The sequence below is a fragment of the Ailuropoda melanoleuca genome, chromosome 4 (assembly GCF_002007445.2).
Source record: "Ailuropoda melanoleuca isolate Jingjing chromosome 4, ASM200744v2, whole genome shotgun sequence".
Lineage (NCBI taxonomy): Eukaryota > Metazoa > Chordata > Mammalia > Carnivora > Ursidae > Ailuropoda > Ailuropoda melanoleuca.
This window is the reverse complement of record NC_048221.1, coordinates 106,067,394-106,080,595: the sequence shown is the minus strand read 5'-3', so window position 1 is coordinate 106,080,595 and position 13,202 is coordinate 106,067,394. Positions and strand designations below refer to the sequence as shown.

The window sequence follows — 13,202 nt, the reverse complement described above, 5'->3', positions numbered from 1 at the left end:
GAGAGCACATTCTAGCAAGGGGAGAGGGGCAGAGAGAGAGGGAAAGAGGGAATCTTAAGCAGGCTCCATGCTCAGTGTGGAGCCTGGTATGGGGCTCAGTCTCATGACCCTGAGATCATGAGCTTACACAACATCAAGAGTTTCACACTTAACTGACTGAGCCACCCAAAAGCACCCTAGACCTGTTTCTTAAGTGTCTTTGTTTAAATTTTTATTTTTTCTACAAATGTGTATTATGTCCTTCTCCATTTTGCAGCCATTTGTACAGTTTTCTTTCTTGGTATTGTTTTCCTTTTGCTACCCTATATATGCTATATATTGGATCCTTACAGGGAAGTGTATGACTTATGACACGGAGGTCTTTTTAAGAGATGAAAATCTATTTTTCTCTAAGTCAAAAAACTTGTGACTTTATTTTGCTCTGGTTTGGAAATAAGTGTAGGTAATTCATCAATTGTTATTTTTCCCTGTAATGAAGACAGATTGACTTTAATCTTCATTTATCATTTGTCATGCATTTTAATTTTTTCAACTTTTTATTTTAGAAGAAGCTGATTAAATGTCAGTTATGAAACTGCAAACAAAATTTGGGTTTAATTATTTTAAAGTTTTGGGTGATTGTATAACAGAAGGGAGTGTGGTATCTAAAACAATTTAAAGAGATTCAATGAGTCTTCCTAATATTATGAGATAGAATTTTAAACTATTTCTTCCAAACAAAGATGATTTAAAGCACTTATAAACTGGGTCTTTAAAACATTCATAAAACAGTCTTACATTTTAAATTTTTAATTGAGATATAGTTGATATACAGTATTAAATTAGTTTTAGGTATACAACATAGAGATCCAATGATCAGCTACATTATGATTATCCATGATAAATAATATTACAGTATTATTGACTGGATTCTCTATTGAACTTTTCATTCCCATGACTTACTGTTTTATAACTGGAAGTTTGTACCTCTTAATCCCCTTCACCCATTTGTCCATCCCCCCCACTCCTCTTCCCTTTGGCAACTACCAGTACTCTATATTTATGAGTCTGTGAGTCTGTTTCTCTCTTTTTTTTGTTGTTTTGTTTTTTTAGATTCTATCTATAAGTGAAATTATGTGATATTTATTTTTCTTTGGCTTATTTCATTTAGCAGAATACCCTCTAGGTCCATCCATGTTGTCAGAAATGACAGGATTTCATTCCTCTTTACCACTGGGTAATATTCCATGTGTGTGTATATATATGTCATCTTTATTCATTTATTTATAGATGGACACTTAGGTTACTTCCATATCTTTGCTATTACAAAGAACGCTGCAATAAACATGGGGTGTATGTATGTATCTTTCTGAATTAGGGTTTTCATTTTCTTTGTGTAAATACCCAGAAGTGGGATTGCTGGATCACATGGTAGTTCTATTTTTAATTTTTTGAGGAACCTCCATTCTGTTTTTCTTGCATTTGCACCAGTTTACATTCCCACCACAATGCATGAGGACTTCCTTTTCTCCACATCCTCACCAATGCTTGTTTCTTGTCATTTTGTTGTTACCCATTCTGACTAGTGTGAGGTGATAACTTGTGGTTTTGATTTGCATTTCTCTAATGATTATGTTGAGCATCTTTTGGCCATCTGTATATCTTTGGAAAATTCTATTTAAGTCTTCTTCCTACTTGTTAATCAGATTATTTGTGTTTCTGGTGTTGAATTATAGGAGTTCCTTATATATTTTGAATATTAGCCCTTATTGGATGTATCATTTGCAAATATTTTCTCCTCAGTTGGTTGCCTTTCCATCTTATTGACGATTTCCTTCATTGTACAAAAGCTTTCTAGTTCAATATCATCCTAATTATTTATTTTTGCTTTTGTTTTCCTTGCTTGAGAAAAATGTTGCTGTAGTTGATGTCTAAGAGATTACTGCCTAAAATTTTCTCTTAGGAGTTTTATGGTTTCAGGTCTCACATTTAGGTCTTTAATCCATTTTGGTTTTATTTTTGTGTGTAGTGTAAAGAAGTAGTCCCAGCACCATTTATCGAAGAAATCGTCTTTTCTCCAATGTATATTCTTGCCTCCTTTGTCATAGATTAATTGACCATATATGCTCAGGTTTATTTTTGACCTCTCACTTCTGTTCCACTGATCTGTGTGTCTATTTTTCTACCAGTGCCATATTGTTTTGTTACTATAACTTTGTGGTATATTTTTAAAATCCGGGATTATGATACCTTGAGCTTTCTTCTTCTTTCTCAAGTTTGCTTTGGCTGTTCAGGGTCTTTTGTGCTTGCATACAAGCTTTAGTATTGGTGGTTCTTGTTCTGTGAAAATGATGTTGGTGTTTAGTGGAGATTGCATTGAATTTGTAGATTGCTTTGGGTAGTATGGACATTTTAGCAGTATTATTCCAATCCAGAACCTGATATTTTTTCTTATTCTTTTTTATCTTACGTGTTATTTTTAAAGAATATTTCTTGAAATAGGTTATATTGGCACATAAAATTCAAAAGGCAGCAAAGTCTATTCTTAGGTATACTAAAAACTAAATAAATCTCCTTTCACTCTTGTTCACGAATTATTCAGTTTCCATCCTTGAAAGCAGCCTAGTTTCTTATGGATTCTCCTGTTGATATTCTATAATATATGAACATATAAATATCTCTGTCTTTCCCTTTTTCCACATCTTTTTCTCCCCTTCCCCATTCCTTTCTTCTCTCCTTTCTCCTCTCCCTCTTTATCCCTCTTTCTCTAACATATGTCATACTGCAAATGTCCTTTACATTGCAATTTTCATTTATATTTTGAGAATTAATTCCAAGGGTAGTCCTCATTGCATTGAATTTTTCTTTTTAGTTAGAGCGTAATGTCAGTTTATGGAAATTCTCTAATATGTTTAGTGTTCTTTTGATATACATTAGGTTATTTCTAGTCTTTTGCTACTGTGAACAGTGCAGCAATGCATTTTTACAAAAGTCATTTCACCGTTGCCATCTAATATGTTAGATTGAGTACTCGCCCCTTAAGGATTATGAGCAGTTAAGCACTGTAATGAGAAACTTAGAAACAGGTTGTTTTTTTTTTAAGATTTATTTATTTTTAGAAAGCATCCACACATGGGGGGGGCGGGGCAGAGGGAAAAAGAGAGAGAAACGCGAGAAGACTTTGCGTTGAGCATAGAGCCTGACATGGGGGTCGATCTCATGACCCTGATGTCATGACCTGAGCCGAAACCAAGAGTCACATGCTTAACCGACTGTACCACTTAGGCGCCCTGAAAATACCAGTTTTTAATGACTTTTATTTTGAGCATCTGGATTTATTTAAGCAAGGGATAACCTTAAGTTGAAAGACAAACTGTTAAATAACTGTAATAATAAATAGATAGCTTCTTATCTTTTTGAACTACAATTTTCTCAATACTGGACATGTAAACAAAATATGGAAATAAATTGGATACTAAGGTTGGTATAACACTTTAACAACTCATTTAAAATTTTATCTTTCATCAAGACAGATAAGCTATTTTCATTTACTTTATAGTAGTAAAAATTTTCAATCTGATCCTATGTAAGTGTATACTGGCGTAATACTTCTTGTATTTGTGGAGTTCCACGTTAGATTTATTTGAAAGATTCTGTTACTAAAAAGTTTAAACATCACTGCACTGGTTCATTCTGCCTCGTTTTAAGGTTTGAATTTGAATTGTGAAACTTATCTTAACATGTGGTTCCTGGAATTCTAGTAACTGCTACAGGTTTGTAGTCCTCATGGGTGCATTGCTTCCAGCTGATTGGCTGTCCTCGGGGATTAGCAGTTGAAAGCATTAGAAATAATAGGAGCTAATCAGTACTTTGACCCATGAAAATAAAAATCTAAAATTTATTTTTAGCTTATTTAATAAACAGTCTTAGGAGTAACTTGCTACCTTATAAAACTCACTGCTATAATAGATGATAAATATTTTTTCCTTTTTTGCTTTCTTTTAGAGTGCATGTGGCTGGAGTGAAGGGGAGAGGTAGAAAGAGAGGGGTAGAGAGAATATTAAACAGGCTCCATGCTCAGTGTGGAGTTGGATCTCACAACCCTGAGATCATGACCTGAGCTGGAATCAAGAGTCAGATGCTTAACTGACTGAGTCACCCAGGCATACCAGTATTTTTTCTGTAAACCTGAATCAAATAACTTTCCCCATCAGTGTTGCTAGTTCAAACAAAAATTATTGAACCAAATCGTTTTTGTACCCCATCCTTTGGTCTGTAGGTAAGGACACTATTTTACTTAGGTCCCTTAGTGGTGTTTGTTTTCACTCTGATTAAAATGTTATGGTCCCCCCTCCACTCCCCCACCATAGTGGATAGTCACATGGTTCCCTTGCAAACTTTTTGAAGTCTGCTCAAAAGTCACCTTAGCAGTTGAGCTTTCTTCTATTACCCTAGATGAAATAACAAACCTCCCCTCCACTGCCCTCATCCTATTTTCCTTGCTTCATTTTCTCCCTAGCACTCATTTTGTGACAGAGTATTACTTATTTACTTACTTTGTTTCATTATAATGTAAGTTCATAAGGTGGAGTCTTTGTGTCCTGTTTCATCACTAGCACATTGAGCAGATGCTCAGTAAACATTTGAATTGTATGAGTCTTGGATTTCCTTTCCTGCTGGTTCTGAAAGTTGTGGTTAGATTGTAACAGTGTCTTCAAATTTCTGCATATATCTCCTGAAATAATTTTAACTACTTGTGTACCCTTTTGAACAGTCATAAATCAACATTTAATATTTTTTTATCATAATTTTACGTAGAGTCGCACAGGATGTAATTTTTGGCATATTGTAAATATTGTAAAATTGTTACATCACTGTTTTAAAAGTATCACAGCAATTTGATCCCCATCAATATTCATTTAAAACATATATGCACACATTCTTATTTATAGTGAAACATTTTTAATCATTCTCTTTCTTGAAAGGAGAAATGCCATTTACTTCCATTCTATTTTCACCATATGGATTTCTCCTAATGTAGCACTTTTATGCTTGAAATAATTTAACAATCATCCTATTATACATGGAACAAAATACCGTACATACCTTTTGTGATAAATACTCAGCAAACTAGGAATAGAAGGGAACTTTCTTAACATGATAAAGGGCATTTATGAAAAACTACAGCTAATTTTATAGTAAATTGTGAAAGACTAAAGCTTTTTTTTCTAAGATCAGAAACAAGACAAAGATACCTGCTTTTGCCACTACTGTTCAGCAGTGTACTAGAAGTTCTAGCCAGAGCACTTGGGCAAGAAAAAGAAATAAAAGGTATCCATATTGAAAAGGAAGAAGTAAAACTGTCTCTTTGCAGATGTCATGATTCCATATATAGAAAACTCCAAAGAATCCTCATGTACAAAATACTTATATGTGAATTCAGCAAATTGACAGGTTTTTAAGACAAGCATAAAACAATTAGTTGTGTTTTTTTTTACACCTGCAATGAAAAATCGAAAAAGGAAATTAAAAAAAAAAATCATTTACAAAGGTATCTAGAAGAACAAAATACTGAGGAAAGAATTTAACCAAGGAAGCAAATCACTTGTACACTGAAAATTACAAAATATTGCTGGCGGAGATTTTAAATTCATGGCTTGTGAAACTTAATGCTGTTATGATGGCAGTACCACCCAAAGCAGTCTGCAGATTCAGTACAATGCCTGTCAAAATTCCAAAAAAATAGTTAACCTCAAATTCATATGGAATACAGCTGGCCCTGAATAACCAAACAGTCCTGAAAAAGAAAAAATACATTTGGAGAACTCACAATTCCTGATTTCAAAAGTTACTGTGAAGCTATGGTAATGTTAACAGTGTGGTATTGGCATAAGGATAGATATATAGACCAGTGGAATAGAATTGTGTTCAGAAGTAAAGCCATACATGTATGGCCAGTTGATTCTCTGTGAGGGTGCTAAGATTCATTTAATAGTGGAAGGATAGTCTTTTCAACAAATAGTGCTGGGATAAGTGGATATTCACATGTAGAGGAATGAAGCTGGATCCCTACATCATTCCATATACAGAAATTAAAGTAAAACTCTTATTAAACCATAAAACTCTTAGGTAAAAACATAGGAGGTCATGAAGATTTACCCCTATCTGGCAATGGATTCTTAACTATGACACCAGAAGCACAAGCACCAAAAGAAAAAAAAAACAGGCAAATTGAAAATCATCAAAATTAAAGCTTTTGTTCATCAAAGGACATGATCAAGAAAGTGAAAAGATAGAGAATGGGAGAATTTATTTGTAAATGATGTATCTGATAAGGTTCTATCAGAATGTATAAAGAACTCATACAGCCAGCAACAAAAAGACAATTAAAAATGGATAGACATGAATAGACATTTGTCCAAAAAATGTGTTCCAGTGGCCAACAGGGACGTGAAAAGATATTTAACTGCATTGGTCTTTAAGTAAATGCAAATCAAAACCATAATGAAATACTGCTTCAGTTGGTCCAACAGATTGACAATTAATAAAAAATTGGAGGATAACAAGTATTGGCAAGAATGTGGAGAAAAAGAATCCTTAAACATTCCTGGAGGGAATGTAAAATGGTGAAACTTCTTTGTAAAATAGTTTTGGAGCTCCTTGAAAAGATAAACATAGAATTACCACATGACCCAGCAATTCTACTCTTACTGGTTCCTAAAAACCGAAAATAGGAATTCAAATAAATACTTGTATACAAATGTTCATAGCAGTACTATTCACAGTAACTAAAAGATGGAAACAATCCAGAGGTCCATTAAAGGATGTATGAATGAACAAGTTGTGTTGTGTACATACAATGAATGTTATTCAGCCACGAAAAGGACTGAAGTATTGATACATGCTACAACATGGATGAACCCCCAAAACACTGTACTAAATGAAAGAAGCCAGACACAAAGGACCATACATTGTATGATCCCTTTTATATGAAATAGTAAAAATAAGCATATTAAAAGAGATAAAGCAAATTAGTGGTTGCCAGGGAAGGGGGATTTAGGGAGAGATTATTTAAAGAGTATAGTGTGTTCTTCTGACATGTTAATAAGGTTTTGAGACTAGAGAGAGTTGATGATTGCACAACATTGTGTAGGCATTAAATGCCATTGAATTGTATATTTTGAAATGGCTATTTTTATGTTATGTGAATTTTACCTTTAAAAAATAGATAAACCTAATGTTAAAATTTTTAAAAATATATCCATATGATTTTAAGTACCTTAATATTTCTTATGGTTGGAGTTACTACACCTGTTGCAAAATAAATTTTTATTAGATTTTGTTAAATAATGATTTTAATGAAATCATTAAAAAGTGAAATTTATTGGAGGTATACTTTCTCTTAATGGTATAGATTTTTAAAAAATATTTTATTTGTCAGAGAGAGAGTGCATGCACACGCACATGCACAAGCAGGGGGAGTGGCAGGCAGAGGGAGAAACAGGCTCCTCACTGAGCAAGGAGCTGGGTGTGGGACTGGGTCCCAGGATCCTGGGATCATTACCTGAGCCTAAGGCAGACACTTAACCTACTGACCTACCCTGGCATCCCAGTTGTATAGATTTTTTAATGCTGTTTAGTTCATGGGCCCCTGGATGAATGCTACAAGGTTCAGCATCAATTCTATTCCTGTTCTGTTATTTTTAATTTTAAACCCCGCAGTCATTGTTTATTATAAAAGTGAATCCTGATGCTTGTGGTGGGCTTGTTGGATTTCTGGTAGTGATCACAGGCAAATTTTTTGGATTTGCAGTGATGGGGGTCAGCTACCAGCAGCATCTAGTCATACTAGATGAAGATGTCTTTAATCTTGGAAGCCTAACCACCTGTTTCTGGTAACAGGCCTCCATGGCTTGGAGGTGGATTGAATATGTGAATTTGTGCCATATGACCACCACCCTTCGTACAGACTGAGGTGTCCATGCCAGCTAATCACCGTTTGCCCAGAAGCAGAACAGGTTTCAGTAGCTTGTATTGCAGCGTGCATGGTTGGATCATCTCCAGGGATCACCCATTCACCTAATGAGCCTGTTGCCCCATTTGCAGTGTGCCATAGCTGTGACCACCTTCCTGCCTCCAAAGACCTGCACCAACTGCAGGGAGTCTGTGGACTGCATGGCTGTGGGCACAGGCAAGAGATCCTCATCACAAGCTGCCACAAGTGGAAGAAAGCTCTGTTTTATGTTTTATTAGACTCCAGTACTGAGAAACATTGTTAATATTAGTAAATAGATGGTAATGGAAGTTCTGTCATCGTCACTCAGTTCTTTGAAATTTTGTGTCATATGGCAAAGAGCGTATAGTTATTTAATGTAAATTTAGTTTTAATGATTATCAGTTCACAACTCAGATTTTCCTTCAGTTTCTCTTGAAACTGAAGAATTAGAAAACACTTATTTGCATAAGAATTTGATAGTCATTAGAGTAGTTCAGTGCTTTCTCAACAGCTACACTGGTATTTCCATTTGGCCTTATGTTTAGTGCTTTAGAAGTTTTTGCCTCTGAGGGAACTATATCATGGTAATAGACATAGGTCAGAGGAATTTCTGTCTTCTGTAAAGTGAAAAAGCATTATTGTTAAAAAGGGGACGGAAGAGGTGAACTGTTAACATAGGCAGAACAGGTTTTGAAATAGGTTTCAAAAGATTTTCAACTTTTAAACATAGCTTTTTACTATGCCCATGTACATCCTGAAAAATGTTTATATACCTATAGGGCCCTGAACTCTGAGGTCTTGTAAAAAGTACTTCTGACTGCCTGCCTTCAGATAAGAATCTTTAAATAGACTGGGACTTCTGTAAATAAAAAGATTAAAAAAAAAAAAAAGAATTTGGCCCTAAAGCTTTTGTTTGCAAGTGGATTTATTTATTTTTTTGTCTGGAATAAATGTAGAATTAATACAAAATTCTTTAAAATTTGGTGAATTAGGAGTGTTGGCTTTTCTTATAATTATTTTCTAAAATTTTTCCCAGGTCAATGAATGGTCATTGAAGATAAGAAAGGAAATGAGAGTTGTTGACAGGCAAATAAGAGGTAAATTATAATTTTATGTCTCCTATTCCTTACCCTTTTGGTAATTTTATATTAGTTCATAAAAATAAACTGCATCTACCCATTGTAAGACATAGTTTATTCTTAGATTATTTATAGTTGTCCTAATTATTTTGCTTTTTAATCATTATAAGAAAAACCTTTGTGTTTTATAAAAACTGTATCATTCCTCTGGCCTGCAGTTCAGCTCTGCAAGGGGAAGGGACCGTGTTCATTTATCTCTGATTTCCTAGAGATCAGGTTAGTGTTGGTGTTCACAAAGCAGGTATTCACATACTGTGATAGGCAAAATAATGAAGAATCTGTGAATATGTTACCTTATGTGGCAAAGGGGACTTTGCAGATGTGATTAAATTAGGGCTCTTCAGGTAGGAAGATTATGCTAGGTTGCCTGGGTGAACCCAATGTAACCACAAGGGTCTTTACAAGAAGGAAATAATATGTTGAGAAAAAATGAGAGAAGAGGAGATGTGACCATGGAACCAGATGTTAGGGAAATGTTCTTCGAAGGTGGAGGAAGACGCCATGAGCCACAGAATGCAGTTGTCCTCTAGAAGCTAGAATAGGCAAGAATTTGATTCCTCCCTGAAGACTTCCAAAACACAGCCTTTCCAACAGCTTGATTTTAGACTTCTGACCACCAGAATTGTAAAAGAATCAGTTGTGTTGTAAGCCATTGTAAAAAAAAAAAAAACAACAAAACTAAAGAAATCTATTTATAAATGAATGTTTTATGGAATTCAGATTAAATAAAGTGTGCATAAGTAAGGAATGCAATCCCATTTTCATGACTAATTGTTTATCTTAGCATGGCTATAAAATGAAGAAAATATACTTCTAGATAAAGTTGATTATTAGGAAGTACAAACTTAAAATTAAGGTGACTTGCACAGAGATAGTAATGTTTAAAACTTTTATGATTTTTAACATTGGAGAAAAATTAATACCATAAGGATATTTCAGTATCACTCCCTTAAGAAAGGAATTGGAGAGGGCAATTCTGTTCTCAGCCATGATGGAATAATGTTTTTGAACTTGCACTTTCACTCCCATCATAAATAAAAAACTGGACAAAATCTGTGAAACATTGGTTTTCAAACCTTGGACAGCTGACACTGAAGGATTTTGATTACCAGGAAGAGGGAAAGAGTCTTAATATGGTCCTGATTTTCAGCCTGGAGAAACTTTCTGGATCATAGCGCATGGAAGAAGGTTCTAAGCAGAGCAAGGTGGTCTTGGGGTTGAGGAGACAGAGAACAGGGTTCAGGGAGGCTCTAGTCACTGGAATTTGTGGGGCATAGTATCAGAGAGAAGGGTAGTACTCAGAGAAAGAGCCCTAAATGTCTACACAGTGTATCATTGAGTCTTTAGCTGAATACTAAGCTGTGCAGACTTAGAATGAGATTTCAAGAGGTTAGGCAAAGAATAATTACTGGGGACAGAACAAATACCAGTACACTATAAGCTAAACAATTCTTAGAGCTAACAAAGAATTGAGGGATGGTAGAGTTCTGATCAGACACAGGAAAGAGACATTGTTGAACATTTTGGACATTCAGTAGAGAACCCAGAAAGATCATGCCTTTACTATTAAGGCTAAGGTAGGCCTAGATTAAAGGTTACCATAAGCCCTCACCAACAAAGCTTAAAAACAGTTCTTGAAAGCTGATCTGCCAACAGCTTAGCTGCCTGTCAAAGCTGAACACTCTTTAAAGGAAGACCCAAGAAAAGACCCTGAATCACCAAGGGAGTGTTGAAAAAGAAAACTAAAGCTGGAGGCATCATAGTGCCTGACTTGAAGCTATATTACAAAGTTGTGATCATCAAGACAGCATGGTACTGGCACAGAACAGACACATAGATCAGTGGAACAGAACAGCCCAGAAATGGACCCTCGACTCTATGGTCGACTAATCTTCGATAAAGGAAGAAAGAATATCCAGTGGAAAAAGACAGTCTCTTCAATAAATGGTGCTGGGAAAATTTTACAGCCACATGCAGAAGAATGAAACTGGACCATTCTCTTACACCATACACAAAGATAAACTTAAAATGGATGAAAGACCTCAATGTGAGACAGGAATCCATCAAAATCCTAGAGGAGAACACAGGCAGTAACCTCTTCAACCTCGACCACAGCAACTCTTGCAAGACCCATCTCTAAAGGCAAGGGAAACAAAAGCAAAAATGAACTCTTGGGACTTCATCAAGATAAAAAGCTTCTGCACGGCAAAGGAAACAACAAAACTAAAAGGCAATCTATGGAATGGGAGAAGATATTTGCAAATGACATTACAGATAAAGGGCCGATATCCAAGATCTATAAAGAACTACTCAAACTCAACACCCAAAAAACAAATAATACAGTCAAGAATTGGGCAGAAGGCATGAACAGATACTTCTCCAAAGAAGACATACAAATCACTAATAGACACAAGAAAAATGCTCTGTCACTTGCCATCGGGGAAGTGCAGATCTAAACCACAATGAGATACCACCTTACACCAGTAAGAATGGCCAAAATTAACAAGACGGGAAACAGCAAATGTTGGCGAGTATGTGGGGAAAAGGGAGCCCTCTTACACTGTTGGTGGGAATGCAAGCTGGTAGAGCCACTCTGGAAAATAGTATGGAGGTTCCTCAAAAAGTTAAAAATAGAGCTACCCTGTGACCCAGCAATTGCAGTACTGGGTATTTACCCCAAAGGTACAGACATAGTGAAAAGAAGAAGCACGTGCACCCCAGTGTTCATAGCAGCAATGTCCACAATAGCCAAACTGTGGGAGGAGCCAAGATGTCCTTCAACAGATGAATGGGTGAAGAAGATGTGGTTCATATATACAATGGAATATTACTCAGCCATTAGAAAGGATGAATACCTACCATTTGCATCGACATGGATGGAGCTGGAGAGTATTATGCTAAGTGAAATAAGCATAGAAAGACAGTTATCATATGGTTTCACTAATATGTGGAATATAAGTAATAGGGCAGAGGACAATAGGAGGGGGGAAAGGAGGGAAACCTGAATGGGAAGAAATTGGAGAGGGAGACAAACCATGAGAGACTCTGAGCTCTGGGAAACAAATTGAGGTTTGCAGAAGGGAGGGTGGTGTGAGGATGGGGTAACTGGGTGATGGGTATTAGGGAGGGCACGTGATCTGATGAGCACTGGGTGTTATACACAACTAATGAATCATTGAATGCCACGTCAGAAATTAATGATAAATACTATATTGGCTAATCGAACTTAATAAAAAAAATACATTGAAAGTAAAAAAAACCAAAAACCCCAAAATTCAGACACTCAGAAATGAAACATTGAGAGTGTCCGACATCCAATGAAAAGAACTGGAAAGAAGCAAGAAAGTATGACCCAAAATCAGGAGAAAAATTAGGCAATATAAATAGACCCAGAAAAAACAGAGATGATTATTAATAAGCAGACAGGATTTAAACAGCTATTATCAGTATGTTGAAGAAGTTAAAGGAAAACATGAACATAATGAGATAAATAGAAGATGTAGAAAAGAATAAAATGAAACTTCTAGAATTTAGAAATAAAATGAAATAAACCAAATAAAATGAACTGAGCTTAACAAGCAAATAAGGCAGTGTAAAAAATAGGATCAGTGAAATTGAGTAGTGCAAACTATCTAAACTGTAATACAGAGGGGAAAAAAATGGATATGAACACAGCATCAGTGACCTGTGGAACAATATCAAGTGGTCTCGTGTCATCTGAGTCTCAGAAGGGGAGGAGTCTGGAAAAGATCACATGAAATAGTAGCTGAAAACTAAACCCACAGACCCAAGGAACTCAGTGAGCTTAAGAGAGGACAACACAAACAAAACCATACCAAGGCATATCATATTCAAATTACTGAAAGTTAACAATGAAGAGAGAGAACGGTCTGAGGAAAAAAAGACACGTTCAATACAGAAAATGATGAGGATGATGAAAAATTTATTTCAGAAGCAGTGTAAACCAAAGCATCTTTAACATGATGAAAGAAAAGAACTTGACATTATCCTAAAATTCTATATCCAATGAAAATAGCATTCAAAGGTGAAGGTGAAATAAAGATTTTTAAACAAAAGCCAAGAGAATT

General features: G+C 35.4%; 1 protein-coding gene and 1 pseudogene across 2 annotated transcripts in view; one reads left to right on the top strand and one right to left on the bottom strand.

Moving 5' to 3' along the window:
* The window catches only part of RNF103 (ring finger protein 103), a 94,368-nt gene that overhangs the window by 47,834 nt on the left and 33,332 nt on the right, over positions 1-13,202 (top strand). For both annotated transcript variants that reach the window (XM_011228823.3, XM_002922336.4), the window contains one exon: positions 9,012-9,072. In XM_011228823.3, coding sequence (XP_011227125.1) covers positions 9,012-9,072 — 61 coding nt within the window. The remainder of the gene's footprint in view (positions 1-9,011; positions 9,073-13,202) is intronic.
* On the bottom strand, positions 7,806-8,156 carry LOC117802075 (annotated as a pseudogene).